This window comes from Petromyzon marinus, unplaced genomic scaffold (genome assembly GCF_048934315.1).
Source record: "Petromyzon marinus isolate PM22_M1 ecotype Great Lakes invasive population unplaced genomic scaffold, UKy_Petmar_22M1.pri1.0 PM_G_Scaffold_60, whole genome shotgun sequence".
Classification (NCBI taxonomy): Eukaryota; Metazoa; Chordata; class Hyperoartia; order Petromyzontiformes; family Petromyzontidae; genus Petromyzon; species Petromyzon marinus.
Window position 1 is genome coordinate 378568 of NW_027423014.1, and position 21589 is coordinate 400156.

General features: G+C 50.7%; 1 protein-coding gene across 1 annotated transcript; it reads left to right on the forward strand.

Annotated features, from left to right (window-relative positions):
- The first annotated feature begins 5327 nt into the window (after positions 1-5327).
- Positions 5328-13666, forward strand: LOC142919517 (uncharacterized). Its single transcript, XM_076062458.1, has 2 exons — positions 5328-6693; positions 12515-13666. Exon 1 carries the CDS (start codon positions 5638-5640, stop codon positions 6265-6267), a length of 630 nt encoding a protein of 209 aa, XP_075918573.1. The 5' UTR covers positions 5328-5637; the 3' UTR covers positions 6268-6693; positions 12515-13666.
- Positions 13667-21589: the final 7923 nt, after the last annotated feature.

Consider the following 21589-nt stretch of genomic DNA (forward strand, 5'->3'; position numbering starts at 1 on the left):
CAATCTGTGCGGGATGGCGTTTGCACAGTCCCCACATCTTCAAGTACACCAGAGAACACACACTGGAGAGAAACCCTTCAAGTGCACTGTGTGTGGGAAGGCATTTGCATGGCCATCAGTTCTTCAGACCCACCAGAGAACACACACTGGAGAGAAACCCTTCAAGTGCACTGTGTGTGGGAAGGCATTTGCATGGCCATCAGTTCTTCAGACCCACCAGAGAACACACACGGGAGTGAAACCCTTCAGGTGCGCCTTGTGCGGGAAGGCGTTTGCACATTCATCAGTTGTTCAGACCCACCAGAGAACACACACAGGAGAGAAACCCTTCAAGTGCAGTGTGTGTGGGAAGGCATTTTCACAGTCATCTGGTCTTAAACAACACCAGAGAACACACACAGGAGAGAAACCCTTCAAGTGCACTGTGTGTGGGATGGCGTTTGCACAGTCACCACATCTTAAATTACACCAGAGAACACACACAGGAGAGAAACCGTTCAGGTGCATTCTGTGCAGGATGGCGTTTGTACATGTGTCACATCTTCAAAGACACGAGAGAACACACACGGGAGATAAACCCTTCAGGTGCACTCTGTGCGGGAAGCTGTTTGCAGATTCATCAAATTGTCAAAGACACCAGAGAACACACACGGGAGAGAAACCCTTCATGTGCAGTGTGTGCGGGAAGGCATTTGCACATTCATCAAATCTTCAAGTACACCAGAGAACACACACGGGAGAGAAACCCTTCAAGTGCAGTGTGTGCGGGAAGGCATTTGCACAGTCACCACATCTTCAAGTACACCAGAGAACACAGAAGCATCAGAAGATCCACAAGGAGTGGAGTCTGAAATTAGCTTGTGAAAGTCAAAGTGCCGCAATGAGCCCATCCCTCATGAAACAAGAACCGGAGGAAAATCCCAGCTTTGACACTTAAAGGTATCGAGGTAAAATATGAAGAGGTGATGGTGAAAAGGGAAGAAGTGATGGTGAAGAGCAAAGAAGTGAAGGTAAAATGTGAAGATGAAGATTCAACTCCAAAATGGGCAAACCTTCACATCGATGGAGGCAACGTGAATCAGGAGGAGAATTCTTACTGTGAGGCAGAGCGAGGCAACTCCCATTAGTTTGTGGAAGTGGAGGTGTAGGTGGACTTGCTCCTAGACAATACAAAGTCAAGTGGAGACCCAGTAGATGTGTAAGCTTGAGACAATGTCGCTACAATAGATGCACCTTTGTCACAGGCCTTTAATGACAAGAATGTGAAGTTGAACACTCAGTTCTTAGGTTCAACCTGCAGAGTAAGGGCGAGCGGCCAGTCTTTGTGGACCTGTGGGTTGGGGAGATCTCTAGCCAGGAGCGAGAGCCAAGAAGCCCCCAAGCATTCACTATGTTATCATAATAATTGCATTTACTTGGTGCTTGCTTAATCGCCTCGGCAACTCGGAGTTTTGTACCTCGTCTGAAACACTCGAAGAGCATCCCCAAGTAGCAGCTGCCCCTGTGTGGCACAGGGTGGTGGCCCTGCACCGGCCTGCATTTACTTTGTTTTTTTTCCGCCTGAGGACGACCGCTTGTGTTACGATCGAAACGTCGTGATCTATTATTATTTTTTCTACCTACTTGACTTTACTGAAAGAACCAAAGAGTATGTGAACAAGAGGCTGTCAGTAGGGGGCGATGATTGATGTTTCATCTCAGTTGTGTAATTTGTCGCTAATGGTTAGAATTCGCCAGCATGCAAGGGCCTACTCGTTTTGAATGACACAATAGTATGTTTTACATCCACTGTTAAGCAGATGGTGCATATTTTTTTTAAATAGCTTTTTAATCAGATGTTATCTGATGCAGTAGATTTCACAGCAGTAATTAAATTTTGTTAAAATTCCAGTCAATAATTTAGAATGAACATCTTCTTTGGTTCTTTCGGTAAAGTCACGTAGAATGAGAATAAAATAATAAAATAACACAATAAAATTCTCACGACGTTTCGGCCACAACACAAGTGGCCTTCAGGTGAAAGGAACAAACCTGTCGGGACGACAGAGCTTCAATGAACGTTAAGATTCGTAGCGTCTTTTAAGCTGGTTTAGAGAGGTGAGGCACCTTGACAAAGGGGTTTACATATAAAACAGGAGAATTTAGCATTGAAATAGCTCAGTGATTAGCTTGTGACTGATCATAGAAATAGACTGGTCATAGAAATTGCTTTATTGTGTTATTTTATTAATTTCTTATATTGTTCTCATTCTACGTGACTTAAGATGAATCCTTGCAGTCACGAAAGCTTTAAATCGAAATTTAGAATGAACACTTGTCTGATTTTGTGTGTACATGCATCACTTTATTTTTTATAAGGGTCAAACATTGAATAAGTGATGTTAGGACAAAGTGTGTGTGTTTTTGGAAGTAACCTGTACAGATAACTCAGGTGAGACCCGTTGTTCTTGTGATACAGGTCAAAGGGTACTTTTGTGTTTCAGGAAGCATCTGGAGCAACTCATTGTCTTTGACATAGGAAGCACACTCGGATCATTCATCAGTTACAAGGCATACCACCTTAAAGTTACACGTAGAGGAGATACATTCTCTACAACACGAATTCTAATTTTGTCTTACGTGTTGACGTAGATTTTGTCAAACTTGGACTATAAATGCCCCTTGCTGATTAACGTCTGAATGTTCACAACCATGGCTTGAAGCAAGCCCCACTGCTGTTGAGACATTGTCCACCAAAACTGGTCCACAGTTGGCTTGCACACACAGTGTACACACACACATAGTGTACACACACACAGTGTACACACACACAGTGTACACACACACAGTGTCCACCAAAACCGGTCCACAGTTGGCTTGCACTGAAGCAATGCTGCAGTAATTATGGACTCGCACGAAGGCCGTGGGATTTATATTTCGTGTTCAACATTCCTTTGTTTCGTGGAGAGACCGATTAAATTAAAGACGTCTTGTCTGCTGATCTTGTTCATATCTGTGTACATCGATATCCCACATTGCCTGCACGTACACACACGCAATTAAATCAATAAAAATAAGAATGACTTCCGGGCATTGCGAAGATCGAGGAATCTCAATGGAGCAAGTTCAGTGTGTTCGATTCAACATCTCTCTGTCTCTGTCCGTCTGTGTCATCTGTTTGTCTCTGTGTTTCTTTCTGCCTGTGTCTCTCTGTCGTCTCTGTGTTCCTCTTGTCTGTGTCTGTCCGCCTGTCTTGTCTGTGTGTGTGTCTCTCTATCAGCGTCTATCCAACCGTATTCAACGACTGTCAGTAGCAACACGCGCCCGGTCAACTTCCACGGCCCGCGACTCAAACTTGTTTATCTGTAACTTTCGCACCGTACGTAGCCAACCGTGTTAATCCATGGGTCTCTGTGTGTGTATATAACTTCTTTCGCACCATACCTAGCCAACCGTGATAATCTATGGGTCTCTGTGTGAGTCTCTGTGTGTATCTGGAACTTATTTTGCACCGTATGTAACCGAACCTGCCCAGGAGGAGCGGCTGGTATCTGTGGAGCTGTGGGCTGGGTAAATCTGTGAGCAGGAGAGAGAGACAAGCTCCCAAGCATTCACTACGTTATAAACAACATATTTGCACTCAAGTCGCTTGCCTAATTGCCTCAGCAACTCGGTGTTTCGTATCGAACCTCATCTCAAACAATGGAAGGGCGCCCCCTAGTGGCAGCTGCCCCTGTGTGGCACAAGGTGGCCCTGCACCGGCCTGCACGTGGACATGAGTCTGTCGGTAGGGGGCGATCATTGACGCTTCATCTCCCTTGTGGAGTTTCTGGATAGTGTTACTGGAATTGCCACAATTTTGACCGTGACACCAACATGCAATGTGCGTTGTGAGTGACACAGTGGCTTGTTTGACATCCGCTGTTAAGCAGACTGCACAGAGGATGTACTTTCTACGGCAGCTGAAGAAATTCAACCTGCCAAAGACAATGATGGTGTAATTCTATACAGCGATCATTGAATCCATCCTCACCTCCTCCATAACCGTCTGGTGCGCTGCTGCCACTGCCAAGGACAAGAGCAGACTGCAGCGTATCATCCACACTGCTGAGAAGGTAATTGCCTGCAATCTACCAACCCTCGAGGACCTGCACACGACAAGGTCCATGAGGCAAGCGAGGAAGATTATGGCCGATTTCTCCCACCCTGGACACTCTCTGTTTCAGCTACTCCCCTCCGGCAGAAGGCTTCGGTCCATCAGGACCAAAACCTCACGCCATAAAAACAGTTTCTTCCCATCTGCTGCAGGCCTGTTAAACAAGGCCAAGGGCTAACACTGATATTAACATTTTATCTACATAATGACACCTTGCCGATATTAACTATGTTAACCTATTTGTATTTTTTAAATTATATCTTAAAGCTATTTTATATTCGATATTTATTCAATTTTATATACTTGAGCCCCTTGGTGTTAGACTTTTAACCCTTATTATAGTAACACTTGTTTAAAACTTTTTGAAGATTTTAGATTCCTATATGTTGAATGTATGCACCATCCTGCCAAAGTAAATTCCGTGTCGGTGTGAACTTTCATGGCGAATAAAACCCTTTCTGATTCTGATTCTATCAGTAGTCTATGGGTCTCTATCAGTAGTCTATGGGTCTCTGTGTAGTGACTCTATGGGTCTCTACCAGTACTCTATGGGTCTCTATCAGTACTCTATGGGTCTCTATCAGTAGTCTATGGATCTCTATCTGTACTCTATGAGTTTCTATCAGTAGTCTATGGGTCTCTGTGCGGTGACTCTATGGGTCTCTATCAGTAGTCTATGGGTCTCTGTGCGGTGACTCTATGGGTCTCTATCAGTAGTCTATGGGTCTCTATCAGTAGTATATGGGTCTCTATGAGTAGTCTATGGGTCTCTATCAGTAGTCTATGGGTCTCTATGCAGTGACTCTATGGGTCTCTATCAGTAGTATATGGGTCTCCATCAGTAGTCTATGGGTCTCTGTGCAGTGACTCTATGGGTCTCTATGAGTAGTCTATGGGTCTCTATGAGTACTCTAAGGGTCTCTATGAGTAGTCTATGGGTCTCTATGAGTAGTCTATGGGTCTCTATGAGTAGTCTATGGGTCTCTATGAGTAGTCTATGGGTCTCTATGAGTAGTCTATGGATCTCTGTCTCAGAACTGATTTTGTACGTCGACCCACTTGGCCCCGCCCCCTCGCGTGCGGATCGTGAATCGAGGTCAAAATCGACCGACGGATTGCAATCGAAGTCGATTCGAACGTTATCGCGTGGAGGAATCGATTTCCCTCGATACCGAATAGATCCACGGATCGATCCTACGCCATCACCAAAAACCAAATGTGAATGGAGGGAGAAGACAAACAGCTCCCAGCGAGGCACGAAGTCGCCACCTCCTCTGCCTCCTCTACCTCCACCTCGTCCCCCTCCTCCACCTTCTCAGTTGCCTCGCGACATCAACGACCCCGCAGCAGCAGAATCAGCAACAACGACGTCAACGCCCGCCACTGAGGCCTACACCGCCATGCAGCCTGCGGCCTCTGCCCATGCCGCGTCGCATTCTGCAGGTGGGATTCAGGCGAGGGTCGGCGGCTGCGGCGGCGAGGAGGAGTAGGAGGATGAAGCGATGCAGCTGCTGACCGTCGTAACCTCCGATCTAATCTCCGGCTACGTGGCTCACCTGACAGAACAGGCGGAGCAGCGGCGGCAGCTCCACAAGCAGCAGCACCAGCAGCCCGTGCAGCAGGGACAGCAGCAGCACCAGCAGCAGGGACTGCAGCACCAGCAGCCTGTGCAGCAGGGACAGCACCAGCAGCACCAGCAGCCCATGCAGCAGGGACTGCAGCAGCACCAGCAGCCTGTGCAGCAGGGACTGCAGCAGCAGCCTGTGCAGCAGGGACTGCAGCAGCACCACCAGCAGCAGCTTCAGCAGTTGCAGGAGCAGCTCCCGAAGGTGCAGCGACAACTCCAGCTTGCGCAGCAGCAACAGCAGCAGTGGGCGGAGAATCTCCGGCAGCAGCAGCTCCAGCATGTGCAGGAGGTGCAGGAGCAGCTTGAGCAGGTGCAGCAGCAACAGCAGCTCGTGCGGCGGCTCCAGCAGGAGCGGCAGCAGCTCCAGGGGGTGCAGGAGCAGCAGCTCCAGGAGGTGCAGGAGCAGTATCGGCTCCAGGACTTACAGCTAATGCATCGGTTCAAGCAGCTGCAGCTGACGCAGCACGAGCAGTTTGAGCAGCTGCGGAAGTTCAAGAACTGGTAGGAACTGTGGTGGCAGGTGCAGCAACTGCGGCGGCAGGCGCAGGAGGTGCAGTCGGAGCTCCAGGCTTCCCAGCGGCTCGTCCGGCAGCGTGTGGGGCAGCTGCAGGAGGTGCTCGACACCCAAGGGGACATCTTGCTCGCTCAGCTTGAAGCCTCCATCCCGGACTTGGCGAGCCGCACGGAGGAGCTGGCGAGGGAGGCGGAGCCGCTCCGGCTGGTCGTGACCATGGCCTGGAAGGTTCTCGCCGGCGGGCCCATGAACTGGGAAGGCGTCCTGTCCATGGTGGTGTTTTGCGCGCTGCTCGTGAAGAGCTTGAGTGCCTCCGGTCGTCTGGGCGACTTGGAGAAGTCGTGGCCCTTGACGGACGCGGTGGCCGCTGTGCTGTTGATCACACGCAAGCCGTGGCTCATGGAGCAGGGAGGCTGGGTGAGGGGTTACACACCGCCAACACCAACACCACTACCGTCGCCACCACTAACACCGCCAACACCACTACCGTCGCCACCACCAATACCACTACCGTTGCCACCACTAACACCGCCAACACCACTACCGTCGCCACCACCAACACCACTACCGTCGCCACCAATAACACCACTACCGTCACCACCGCAAACACCACTACCGTCGCCACCACTAACACCACCAACACCACTACCGTCGCCACCACTAACACCACTACCGTCGCCACCACTAACACCACTAACACCACTACCATCGCCATCACTAACCACTAACACCACTACCGTCGCCACCGCCAACACCAACACCACTACCGTCGCCACCACCAACACCACTAACACCACTACCGTCACCACCGCCACCACCAACACCACTACCATCGCCACCACTAACACCACTACCGTCACCACCGCCAACACCACTACCGTCGCCATTGCCACCACCAACACCACTACCGTCGCCACCACTAACACCACCAACACCACTACCATCGCCACCGCCACCACCAACACCACTACCGTCGCCACCACTAACACCACTAACGTCGCCACCACCACCAACACCGCCAACACCACCACCGCCAACACCACCACCGCCAACACCACCACCAATAACATGTTTGAGAAATAGGGAGCCATCCCTTGACTGCACCCGGGCATCAATCAGCCTCCCATTGTATCTGTACCAGATGAAAAGGCTTCACAAACTACGTGGTCAAAATAGATGTTAAATAATGTGGGAGCCAGAGGACATTCCTGTCGCACCCCAAGGTGTACAGGGAATGGCTGCGACTCCCGGCCACGTAGTTTTACCCAGGCCTGCTCACCATCATGAAGGTCCTTCATGATCGTGAGCAGCAGGTCAGGGACTCCGAAAGCACGAAGAACAACCCAGAGCCCAGGCCTACTGATGGTATCATAGGCCTTGACCAGGTAAATAAAGCAGAGATGTGTAGGTCTTGTTGGAATTCCCTACACCTCTGCTGTAGCAGACGGACAGATCACATGGCATCTGTGCAGGACCGCTCTTTCCTGAAACCGCATTGGGGCTCCGCAAGCCTCTCCTCAGCATGCCTGGCAAGGCGATGTTAAATAATCCTTGCCAGGACCTTTACCAGCACACTAAGGAGTGAGATGCCCCTGTAGTTGTTACAGTCTGTGCGGTCCCCCTTTTTAAAGAGGGAGACCACCAGGGCATCCTTCCAATCCTGCGGAACCCGTCCAGTGGTCCAGACTGTTGTTATGATGTCATGTAGGGCAGTTTCAAGTTTTCAAGTTTCATTCATTAGGTGTAGCCCTGTGAGCCATGCGGCTCTTGAGTCGGGTGCAACCGCAACAAAGTATGAACAGAGAAACATCTTAAAGCGACGACGACGCACAACAGAAACATCCTGGATAAACCAGCAAATCTTACAGAAAAAACACCATATTACAACGCTGTGTGCAAAAATCCCAGTGTGATGCAAGACAAACAATAACAACCAGAAGACAAGTTAGATTCAAGTTATCAGGCCAACTCCGCACTTCCGCAAGAAACATGGCTTAACCATCTGTTTTAGAAATCACCAAAATAAAGCTATAAAATACATAGTGGTCAGCACACCATACGATTGAACCCGAGTTCAACTCCCAGCCACGGCTAACATCACAGTGAGGAGCTATATCTGAACTAGTCCCTGGCTTCCACCATATAAACTAAATTAAAAATATATATTTCACCAGGTAAGGCCCAGAGCTATATAGCTCTTTTTTATAAACGATCTGGCTATCACAAATGATAGCTCAACGAAGTGGCTCATCATGGGGAAATTTATAGCAGCCAAATACTCTATAAACGCACGTTGATACTAAATGTGGAGAGGGAAAAACCGGAGGCCCCGGAGAAAAATCCATGCGACCACGATGAGAGAGAAATTAAAACTCCAAATATACACGTGTAAGGGTCGGGATCTAACCCACGACCTCCTATATACCAGGCGAGGTAGTTAACATCTCGCCACCTCGAAGTATGGTCATACAACCATCGTGACCAACATGGCACAGACGCATCCATCTGTCTAGCAGTGGATTGACAAATGTCCACGATTTAATTATTTGAAAACTGCTGAACTGTACTGTCTGCTACAGATCACACAGCATTCAGTTGCCTTGGAGGTGGGTGGACGGCTGCACAGCATGGCATCTCAATGCCTGTGTTATCCACCAACTCTGCTTGCTTGTTAATGGATTATACATGCATCAGCGCCATTAAACGTCGTCAACAAAGGACAGCTGGGCAAAAAATTCAGTTAAAGATTTTTTTTTAATCAAGGTGTTTCTTTCTTCATATGCACTGCTTATCACGGTTGCTGATGCAGCATGCCAGTAAAGATTTATGCGGCACTTTGTCAATCCGCCGCTGGATGAAGGATTCCCCAACAGTATTGGTCATGGGAATTGTTGGACCATGCTTTCCCACCAGCCCTTTCGTGAAAATACTGCTGAATAATGGTCTGACTACACCATGTTGGGTCATTTAGGTTGTTTGACCATACTTCACCATGCTGATCAGTGTGGGTTGTGAAGTAGTGTGGACCTAGGACCGGTTCAGATATTATTCCCCGCTGAGAGTCATCCAAATTGCGTGTAATTCCAGGTGTTCGCTTGTTTATCAAGGACAACCTCAATGAGTATCATGACTCTTTCAGGAGGCCCCTGCCATACTTCAGCCATAGGGGTCTTCCACGAGTGCTGTCTATTACAATCTGCGGGTCATTTTTTTTTATTTGGCAAATCGGGACCGTGACAGCAGCACACAATGGCGTGATCTTGCGACAGACGTTGCGAGGTCTTTAACATCCGACTGTCAAGTGGAAGGCGCGTATGTTTACGGTTAATGCAACGGCAGCCGTGAGCAGGGTGAGTGCCGGATTTGAACGGTGAATTTCTGCAACAAGCGGCGAACGTGGTAAAGCTGGCATGCGCCACCAAAATGATTCAGCCGCGGGGATAAATGGCCACTGCTTTTGTTGATGGTTTGGGGGGGGGGGGGCTAGCTATCCCCGTTGAGAAACTGAATAAGTAAATAATTGTCCTCTGTCATTTGAGCTACCTCTGTCGTCTACTCCGTGTCCAATGCTAATAGGCGTCTCTCTCTCTCTTACTCCGGATCATCAAAGCAATGCTGCAGTTGCCACCTAGCGGTTGAATCCCCGTACTGCCATTTCTAATAACATGACGTAAACCAACTACGTAGATGCATAAATAAATAAATAATCCCCATTCAAATTTATAAAAGACAATAACCTATCACAGCAGCAACATGAGCGCGGGACGGGCAACGAACGGTTTCAGCAACGCCAAAAGACGTGTACTGTGTGGACAAAACTTTTCAACAAACGCCACCCTCGCTCAGCATTTCGCTTGGTAGATCATCTCTGCCCGCTGCCTTTCCTGGTCTTAGGCTCTGGATCGCCTTAAGTACTTCCTCAACAGATGGTACCTCAGCCAGCCACTCACAGGGGGTGACTTCTTCGACACCTTTGAGGCACCGCAGCCTCAGCAGGGTCATCCCCACTTTGTGCCACGATGTTTTCCAGGCTGAGGGATTTCCCCTCCTCCAGGACCTCACAGAAATGCTCAGCAAATCTGCAAACCCGTTCCTGGGGGTCGGAGATTGGATCACCGTTCTTTCCCCTAATCATAGTAATAAGTGTGGTGCTGCAGGTTACTTCTTTATGGAATTAAAGAGCGATTTGTGATCATGGGCCATTGAGGCAGACTCCATCTCCTTAGCAACCCGCGACAACCGACCGTCCTTACAGCGCCTCACGGCTCTCCGAACCTCCGAGCGAAGGCTGCGGTAAGCCTCATTCTCTGACGTGGGATGCTGCAGACGATGAGAGTCAGCCTGTCGCTTTTTTCTCAGCCAGCCTGAACACCTACTTTGTGAGCCAGGGTCTATGGGGATAGGTCTGGACCGCGTACCCAAAGCAGCCAATAGCAGCTGCATGAGCCACAGTCCTCGCCCATTTCCCCTCGACATCAGGAGGAGCGGGGGATGAACCAGCCCGAAGGTTCTGGAAAGGGGCGTGGCCAGTGGTGGAGCTTGGAAAGGGGCGTGGCCAGAGGTGGAGCTTGGCCACGCCCAGCATATATAAGGGAGACCGAAACCAGAGGTTCGGGGCTGTTAGCGGGTCTTGGGTCCTGGCTGCGTCTCTGCTCGTCGTGATCCCTTCGTCTCCGACCACGTGGCTGTTCTGCAACACCCTCTCCGTTGCCGCCGCCGCTACGCTAGTCGGACAGCTGGCGCAGCGTATGCCGGAGATGGGCTGTGTGTTAGGATCGTCTATGTGCAGCTGTGTTACGAAGTGTGTCGCCCCATGTGCTCTTAATAAATAAGAAGCCTTCTACTCGACGTGTCTCGGAAGTCGCTCAGTGCACACGCTTTGTCTTTGAGAACTGGTCGGCCTACACCAGATACAGCAGTAGAAGCAGTCTTCTCTATGGCCTAGACTCCTACCCAGTGTCTCACTCCCCAGTGTCTCACTACCCAGTGTCTCACTACCCAGTGTCTCACCACCCAGTGCCTCACTACCCAGTGTCTCACTACCCAGTGTCTCACTCCCCAGTGTCTCACCACCCAGTGTCTCACTAGCAGTGTCTCACTACCCAGTGTCTCACCACCCAGTGTCTCACTAGCAGTGTCTCACTCCCCAGTGTCTTACTACCCAGTGTCTCACTACCAGTGTCTCACTACCCAGTGTCCCACTAGCAGTGTCTCACTACCCAGTGTCTCACTACCCAGTGTCTCACTAGCAGTGTCTCACTACCCAGTGTCTCACTACCCAGTACCTCACTAGCCAGTGTCTCACTTCCCAGTGTCTCACTACCCAGTGTCTCACTACCCAGTGTCTCACTACCCAGTGTCTCACTACCCAGTGTCTCACTAGCAGTGTCTCACTATCAGTGTCTCACTACCCAGTGTCTCACTACCCAGTGTCTCACTACCCAGTGTCTCACTAGCAGTGTCTCACTACCCAGTGTCTCACTACCCAGTGTCTCACTAGCAGTGTCTCACTACCCAGTGTCTCACTACCCAGTGTCTCACTAGCCATTGTCTCACTACCCAGTGTCTCACTACCCAGTGTCTCTCTACCCAGTGTCTCACTAACCAGTGTCTCACTACCCAGTGTCTCACTGCCCAGTGTCTAATTAGCAGTGTCTCACTACCCAGTGTCTCACTACCCAGTGTCTCACTACCCAGTGTCTAATTAGCAGTGTCTCACTACCCAGTGTCTCACTAGCAGTGTCTCACTACCCAGTGTCTCACTACCCAGTGTCTCACTAGCAGCGTCTCACTACCCAGTGTTTCACTACCCAGTGTCTCACTACCCAGTGTCTCTGTACCAGTGACTCACTACCCAGTGTCTCACTAGCAGTGTCTCACTACCCAGTGTTTCACTACCCAGTGTCTCACTAACCAGTGTCTCTGTATCAGTGTCTCACTACCCAATGTTTCACTACCCAGTGTCTCACTACCCAGTGTCTCTGTATCAGTGTCTCACTACCCAGTGTCTCACTACCCAGTGTCTCACTACCCAGTGTCTCTCTACCAGTGACTCACCACCAAGTATCAGATCAGAGAACAACGCCAAAAGGTGACCAGCACAAGGACAATGCCATGCGTATCAGCAGAGCATTTACAGCTCGGGGCTGAGTAGCAGCAGCAGCAGCAGCAGCTGTGTGATGACGATGATGATGATGATGGGGCTCTCTTTTCGTTCTGTTTCTCTGCTGCCACACAGGAGGGCTTCCTGGAAGCGTTCGGGCCGGGGACGCCCACCTATGAGAGGAGCCGCAGACGCCGAGCTCCGACGGGCAGCGACAGTGGAGACGAGAAGAGAGAGACAGAGAGAGAGACAGAGGCTTTTGACTTTAAACAACTTTCATTGCCGCGTTAAAAACGTGCCAACTACAAACTTAAATGTTCATGTTTTAAAAAAGAAATTCCACAAAAACAATTGTCGTGCGATGCATTTTATTGAGTGCGTATACACATTTTGACTTTAAGTCTTGCCGCAGAAAACTGGTTACACACAAACAGAACGTACAGCCAAGAAATTGTGATGACGTGTTGTTTTAAATTGCCTGAATTTCTGTTAAAACACTTTTTTAAGTCACAACGTCAGACAGTTGTCTTTGATCGTTCACAATGAACGTTTGTGTGTTTAGCGTTACCGACGTAAAGTGCGTGCAAGTAAGTCGTGACTTTTAACCGTAATCTTAACTTCTAATGGAACATAAATCTGAGTAGTAGTATCATGGCACTGAGCTATGTGAAAATATAGCTGGGTACGCTCAGTCACATAAAAAAAAGTCATTTTCATGTTCCGTTGAAATACGTTCACTCAGTGTACTAAGCAACCAAAAACGACATCATAATGAACAGAGGATTAACCTTTAATTATGGAATGCACCGTCGGATCCTAAAGATTGTTGAACTATGAGACCACAACGACGCCTATCTTATAATCCTGTGGAGAGTATACAACATGCACACACACCAAAGTGGTCTGAGCATTCGTGGAAAATGTGCGGTACAACACATCGTTCAATTCCTGTCAAGCCTAACGCATTGCTTACGAGTATCCTATTAGAAGTGTAACAGTCGGCATTGGTCACAGGTTCATAATGTATATATGTATCGTGTACAAAATCCTCTTCGAAGACGTCTGGCCAACGTGAAAGAGTCAAAATTACCCCGCCTGCCTCAAAGGGGCTCTCCAGAGCCCCCTCTCGTGGAGCCCCATCTGTCAGCAGTGGCACAGGTAAGAATTGCAGGGCTACGCCTCTTACCTGTTACACAATGTCTGGCAATAGTGGCGGTGAGCATTGACCGAGATTGAGTGATTGATGTGAAACTATCTGCAGTAAATGATATGTTGCGTCTCTTAAAACGTTTGTGCTTTTTTTTTCTAGCTGCGCTCCGAGAACAATTTTCCCGGATGATTGTTGCGTTTGTTCAAATGCATGTTTTTTATCTTCATTAGACCTCCTTTGCCAGTACCAAAATGTAATAATAATAGTAGGGGTTTTTCCCCTTTTTTTGGCAACAAAACTGAAACCTTTTTACAAGGATTCATGTTACTGCATTAACCACAATACCTGCAGTCAAAATGCAAACAAAACACATACTATGATAATATATGATGCATTGTCCCTTAGAAAGAAAGCCGTCCCTTGGTGTGGACCAATCAGTTTCAAGGACAATGCCACAAATATTATCATAGTGTGTTTTTTGTTTGCAATTTGACTGCAGGTATTGTGGTTAATGCAGTAGCATGAATCCTTGTAAAAAGGTTTCAGTTTTGTTCCCCAAAAAAAGGGTAAAAGCCCTACTATTATTACATGTTTTATATACACATATGTAGCGACTCCAACTGAGTCGCAGACGTTGTCTCGGGAGCAACACCACATCACCGACTCAACATAACACAAGCCACGCTTGGGTGTTGAACGCCCATCTAGCTACGCTACGGCAGCACCGGACACGACTCGTTATCCCGGCCCGGACCCTGAGCTGGGTCCCAGACCGCGTGGCTAGAGGCTTCTCCCCCCGACGTGGATCTTCATCGCCGGCAACACGAAGAACCCCGGGGCCCTCGCGGGGCCCCCGTCACATCGGCCCGGGCCGGGGCTGGCTCCGCCCCTCACCCCGCCCACCTTCCGGATCTCTCCGCCTCTTTCCCGAAGGCTCCCCGAGAGCTCCTCTACGCCACGTGACCGCCCGGCAGCCCCCCTCCAACGTCGTCCGGCCGCGTGCCGGCGGGTCAACCGGCGTGTCGTGCCCCAACGCGAGCCCGGCTGGCCCGCGCCGCACGCCGCTCGCGGTGCCTCCGCGCCGACCAGCGCTCAGCCAGGCCCCCCGCTAGGCCCGGCGGCGCCACGCCCGGTGAGCGGGCCGCACGTGATGCCAACGCATCGTCCGCCGTGGCTTCGTAAGCCCGGCACCACGCGGTAACAGTCGCAGTCACTACACACGCGTTTTCATCTTCTTTGGTTCTTTCGGTAAAGTCACCACGTAGAATGAGAATAAAGTAATAAATTAATAAAATAAAATAACACGATAAAATTCTCACGACGTTTCAACACAAGTGGCCTGTCCTCGAGACAGTCTCGTCCCTTCACCTGATGAACACACACTACACCGATAACTCTTTAGAATTGCCGCTTGTTGTTGTCGTCGTCTTTCAGCACGGTTGGGCAACGTGCGGTGGTGGTGTGACAGAAAGAGTTCAACGTACACATACACACACACATACATACACACACACATACACACACATACACACATACACACACATATACATACATACACACACATACACACACATACAAAGACAAAGATCCCCCATATAGCCTGTACCAGACTGTAGGGGCAAGTGCTGTTAGCGAGCACCTATGAAGGCCGGAACGGTACACGAGGGGGTGGGTGGCCAGCACCACGCCCGACCGCCTTTGTCTCCCTAGTGGCGATGTTTACACACCGCACCAGGTACTCATTTGAGGCTGAGTCGACCTAGGGGAGGCCCGGGACCGGTTCAGATAATCGTCACTGGTGTTGGCCGTGAGCGGGTCGCCATGTTCATAGCGCAGCGCGCTAACTGCTACACTATCGCTCCCCACACACACACATACAAAGATCCCCCATATAGCCTTAACAGACTGTAGGGGCAAGTGCTGTTAGCGAGCACCTATGAAGGCCGGAACGGTACACGAGGGGGTGGGTGGCCAGCACCACGCCCGACCGCCTTTGTCTCCCTAGTGGCAATGTTTACACACCGCACCAGGTACTCATTTGAGGCTGAGTCGACCTAGGGGAGGCCTGGGACCGGTTCAGATAATCGTCACTGGTGTTGGCCGTGAGCGGGAATCGAACCCGGGTCGCCAGGTTCATAGCGCAGCGCGCTAACCGCTACACTACACTATCGCTCCCCACTACACACACACATACACACACATACACACACACATACACACACATACATACACACACATACATACACACATACATACACACATACACACAAACATACATACACACGTACATATACATACACACATACACATACATACACACATGCACACATACACACACACATACACACACATACACACATACACAAACATACACACATACACACACATACACACATACACACACATACATACACAACAACAACAACCGCCATTCGCCACTAAGTGGCGGTGACGTCACCACGACGCTTGTGCCAGGCTATGTGCACCCTGAGGCCACGTGAAGTGTCAAACGCCCGCTGGCAGGAGGTCACGGGGCAGACCCAGGTGCCACGGGTCGACTGACTGAGATGACTGGCTGATGCACCACCTGTGCCCCCTACTGTGCCAACCTGCTGTGCTTTAGCCACCCGGCGCTCCGCTCGTTGTTCTGAGCGTCGCTCCTCCGTCCTCCGTTGTTGTTGGAGGGCGACTGCCTCCAACTGCCCAGTAGCATCCTTCACGAGCCTCCTCCACAGAGGCCGATCTTGACACCGCTGGTACCAGTCATCGGCAAGTCCACTCAGCTCCACGTCCTCCTGTACCACATCACTCCATCTCTTCTCTAGCCCGTGCCGTGCCCGCTTAGCCCCCTCAATCCGGCCAAACAAAAGCTGTTTCGGCATGCGGTGGCTGGGCATGCGGGCTACATGACCCAGCCATCGCAGCCTTGCCTGCCGGAGGAGCTCACCGATGGGACCCTGCCCAGATCTTTCAAGGATTTGTGAGCTCCTCACACAATCCAGTCTGGTTAAACCCAGGATGGATCGTAGGCAGGCCAGCCTAAATGTTTCTAACCGGGGAAGATGTTCCATTAGGGGGGTCCACGTTTCGCAAGCGTAGAGAAGGGAGGGAATGACCGTGGCCGAGAAGACCTGAAGCTTAGTGCGGAGCGACAGACCAGGTAGCTTCCACACAGCGTTACGCAACCGATGAAAAGATATTGCCGCTCGACTGATTCGGAGTGAGACCTCTGCTGTTAAACTGGAGCCAGTCATAAGCACACTGCCCAGGTATGGGAAACTCTCCACTCTCTCCACAACTGCCCCATCACCGATTGGGAGTTGTGGGGGTGGAGTGTCCGATGGTACAAAATACCCAGGCAGGTGCTTAGTTTTGGTGGGGCTGATGGTAAGGCCCCACCTCTTAGTGGCACGTTCCAGTCTCAGCAGCAGCGTCTCCAACTCCTCCTCTGACTGAGCAGCTATTACCAAATAATCAGCATACATAACGTGGTTGAGCAATAGGGAGCCATCCCTTGACCGCACCCGGGCATCGATTAGCCTCCCATTATATCTGTACCATATGGAAATTCCCCCGGTACAGCTATTGAAGGCTTCACGAACTACGTGGTCAAAATAGATGTTAAATAATGTGGGAGCCAGAGGACATCCCTGTCGCACCCCAAGGTGTACAGGGAATGGCTCTGACTCCCGGCCACGTAGTTTTACCCGGGCCCGCTCACCATCATGAAGGTCCTTAATGATCGTGAGCAGAGGGTCAGGTACTCCAAAAGCACGAAGAACGACCCAGAGCCCAGGCCTACTGATGGTATCATAGGCCTTGACCAGGTCAATAAAGCAGAGATGTAGGTCTTGTTGGAATTCCCTACACCTCTGCTGTAGCAGATGGACAGAAAATATGGCATCTGTGCAGGACCGCCCTTTCCTGAAACCGCATTGGGGCTCCAAAAGCCTCTCCTCTGTGCGGTCCCCCTTCTTAAAAAGGGGGACCACCAGGGCATCCTTCCAATCCTGTGGAACCTGTCCAGTGGTCCAGACTGTTATTATGATGTCATATAGGGCAGTCTGTGCACAAACGCCACCCTCCCTCAGCATTTCGCTTGGGAGACCATCTCTGCCCGCTGCCTTTCCTGGTCTCAGACTCCGGATCGCCTTCAATACTTAATCAGCAGATGGCACCTCAGCCAGACACTCACAGGGGGTGACTTCTTCCAATACATACACACATACATACACACATACAAATACACACATACACACACATACACACATACACACACATACCAACATACACACATACCAACATACACACATACATACACACACATGCATACACACATACAAAGACAAAGATCCCCCATATAGCCTTAACAGACTGTAGGGGCAAGTGCTGTTAGCAAGCACCTATGAAGGCCGGAACGGTACACGAGGGGGTGGGTGGCCAGCACCATGCCCGACCGCCTTTGTCTCCCTAGTGGCAATGTTTACACACCGCACCAGGTACTCATTTAAGGCTGAGTCGACCTAGGGGAGGCCCAGGACCGGTTCAGATAATCGTCACTGGTGTTGGCCGTGAGCGGGAATCGAACCCGGGTCGCCAGGTTTATAGCGCAGCGCGCTAACCGCTACACTATCGCTCCCCACACACACACATACACACACATACACACACACACATACACACACACACATACACACACATACATACACACACACACTCACACACACATACACACACATATACGCACACACACACACATACACACACACATACACACACATACATACACACACATACACACACATACACACATACATACACACATACGTACACATACATACAAACACACACATACATACACACATGCACACATACACACACATACATACACACACATACACACACATACATACACATACACACACATACATCCTCATACACACACACATACACACATACACACACACATACACACACATACACACACACATACACACATACATACACACATACACACACACATACACACATACATACACACACACACAACAACAACCGCTATTCGCCACTAAGTGGCGGTGACGTCACCACGACGCTTGTGCCAGGCTATGTGCACCCTGAGGCCACGTGAAGTGTCGAACGCCCGCTGGCAGGAGGTCACGGGGCAGACCCAGGTGCCACGGGTCGACTGACTGAGATGACTGGCTGATGCACCACCTGTGCCCCCTACTGTGCCAACCTGCTGTGCTTTAGCCACCTGGCGCTCCGCTCATTGTTGTGAGCGTCGCTCCTCCGCCCTTCGTTGTTGTTGGAGGGCGACTACCTCCAACTGCCCAGTAGCATCCTTCACGAGCCTCCTCCACAGAGGTCGATCTTGACACCGCTGGTACCAGTCATCGGCAAGTCCACTCAGCTCCACGTCCTCCTGTACCACATCACTCCATCTCTTCTCTAGCCCGTGCCGCGCCCGCTTAGCCCCCTCAATCCGGCCGAACAAAAGCTGTTTCGGGATGCGTTGGCTGGGCATGCGGGCTACATGACCCAGCCATCGCAGCCTTGCCCACCGGAGGAGCTCACCGATGGGACCTTGCCCAGATCTTTCAAGGATTTGTGAGCTCCTCACACAATCCAGTCTGGTTAAACCCAGGATGGATCGTAGGCAGGCCAACCTAAATGTTTCTAACCGGCGAAGATGTTCCATTAGGGGGGTCCACGTTTCGCAAGCGTAGATAAGGGAGGGAATGACAGTGGCCGAGAAGACCTGAAGCTTAGTGCGGAGCGACAGACCAGGTAGCTTCCACACAGCGTTACGCAACCGATTAAAAGATATTGCCGCTCGACTGATTCGGAGTGAGACCTCTGCTGTTAAACTGGAGCCAGTCATAAGCACACTACCCAGGTATGGGAAACTCTCCACTCTCTCCACAACTGCCCCATCACCGATTGGGAGTTGTGGGGGTGGAGTGTCCGATGGTACAAAATACCCAGGCAGGTGCTTAGTTTTGGTGGGGCTGATGGTAAGGCCCCACCTCTTAGTGGCACGCTCCAGTCTCAGCAGCAGCGTCTCCAACTCCTCCTCTGACTGAGCAGCTATTACCAAATCATCAGCATACATAACGTGGTTGAGCAATAGGGAGCCATCCCTTGACCGCACCCGGTCATCGATTAGCCTCCCATTATATCTGTACCATATGGAGATTCCCCCGGTACAGCTATTGAAGGCTTCACAAACTACGTGGTCAAAAAAGATGTTAAATAATGTGGGAGCCAGAGGACATCCCTGTCGCACCCCAAGGTGTACAGGGAATGGCTCTGACTCCCGGCCACGTAGTTTTACCCGGGCCCGCTCACCATCATGAAGGTCCTTAATGATCGTGAGCAGAGGGTCAGGTACTCCAAAAGCACGAAGAACGACCCAGAGCCCAGGCCTACTGATGGTATCATAGGCCTTGACCAGGTCAATAAAGCAGAGATGTAGGTCTTGTTGGAATTCCCTACACCTCTGCTGTAGCAGACGGACAGAAAATATGGCATCTGTGCAGGACCGCCCTTTCCTGAAACCGCATTGGGGCTCCGCAAGCCTCTCCTCAGCGTGCCTGGCAAGGCGATGCTGAATAATCCTTGCCAGGACCTTTCCCGGCACACTGAGGAGTGAGATGCCCCTGTAGTTGTTACAGTCTATGCGGTCCCCCTTCTTAAAGAGGGGGACCACCAGGGCATCTTTCCAATCCTGCGGAACCCGTCCAGTGGTCCAGACTGTTGTTATGATGTCATATAGGGCAGTCTGTGCACAAACGCCACCCTCCCTCAGCATTTCGCTTGGGAGATCATCTCTGCCCGCTGCCTTTCCTGGTCTCAGACTCCGGATCGCCTTCAATACTTCCTCAGCAGATGGCACCTCAGCCAGCCACTCACAGGGGGTGACTTCATCCAATATTTGAGGCACCGCAGCCTCAGCAGGGTCATCCTCACTTTGTGCCACGATGTTTTCCTGGCTGAGGGATTTTCCCTCCCCCAGGACCTCACAGAAATGCTCAGCAAATCTGCGAACCTGTTCCTGTGGGTCGGAAATTGGATCACCGTTTTTTCCCCTAATGATGGTAATAGGTGTGGCGCTGCAGGTTACTTTTTGATCGAGTTAAATAGAGATTTGCGATCACGGGCCACTGAGGCAGACTCCATCTCCTCAGCAACCCGCGACCACCACCCATCCTTGCAGCGCCTCACGGCTCTCCGAACCTCCGAGCGAAGGCTGCGGTAAGCCTCCTCATTCTCTGACGTGGGATTCTGTAGCCGATGACAGTGGGCCTGTCGCTTTTTCTCAACCATCCTGAACAACTCCTCTGTCAGCCAGGGTGTCTGGGGAGGTCTGGACCGCGTACCCAAAGCAACCATTGCAGCTGCATGAGTCACAGTCCTAAACCTCGCCCATTTACCCTCGACATCAGGAGGAGTCGGGGACGATGCCAATCCCAGCCGCAAGCGATGATGAAATTCTCGCTTCCAACTTTCATCAGATAACTGAGACCAGGCCACTTTAGGTTGGAATGGGGTCCTGGGTGTACACCCACCACCGGAGTGGAAGAATGGCAGGCGCATCTTACAGATGACTAGTCGATGGTCAGAGGGCAAATCAGCTCCACGGTAGGTCCTGGTGTCAAGGACATGGGCTCGCATTCGCTGGTCCGTCACTATGTAGTCCAGCAGATGTTCTTGCTTGGACCCGGCATGCATCCATGATGTTGTGTGGATGCGCCGATGCCGGAACAGCGTGTTGGTAATTACAAGCCCATGGGCTGCACAAAAATCTAGCAGCCTCCTACCGTTGTTATTGAGCTGATCTGGCCCATGCCCTCCAATCACTCCAGACCAGGTGCCAGTATCATGACCAACTCGGGCATTGAAGTCACCCAACATGATGACTCTATCCCGAGGAGCCACTTTAGCCAGCACCTGTGACAGGAGGTCATAGAAGGCATCTGACTCATCGGCTTTGCCTGCATCCCTCCACGGATGTTCATCTTCGGTGGGGGCATAAGTAACCACGACCACCAGTCCTC

Coding starts and splice junctions, on each gene's coding strand:
- LOC142919517 (XM_076062458.1), top strand. CDS start 5,638: ATGCAGCTGCTGACCGTCGTAACCTCCGATCTAATCTCCGGCTACGTG.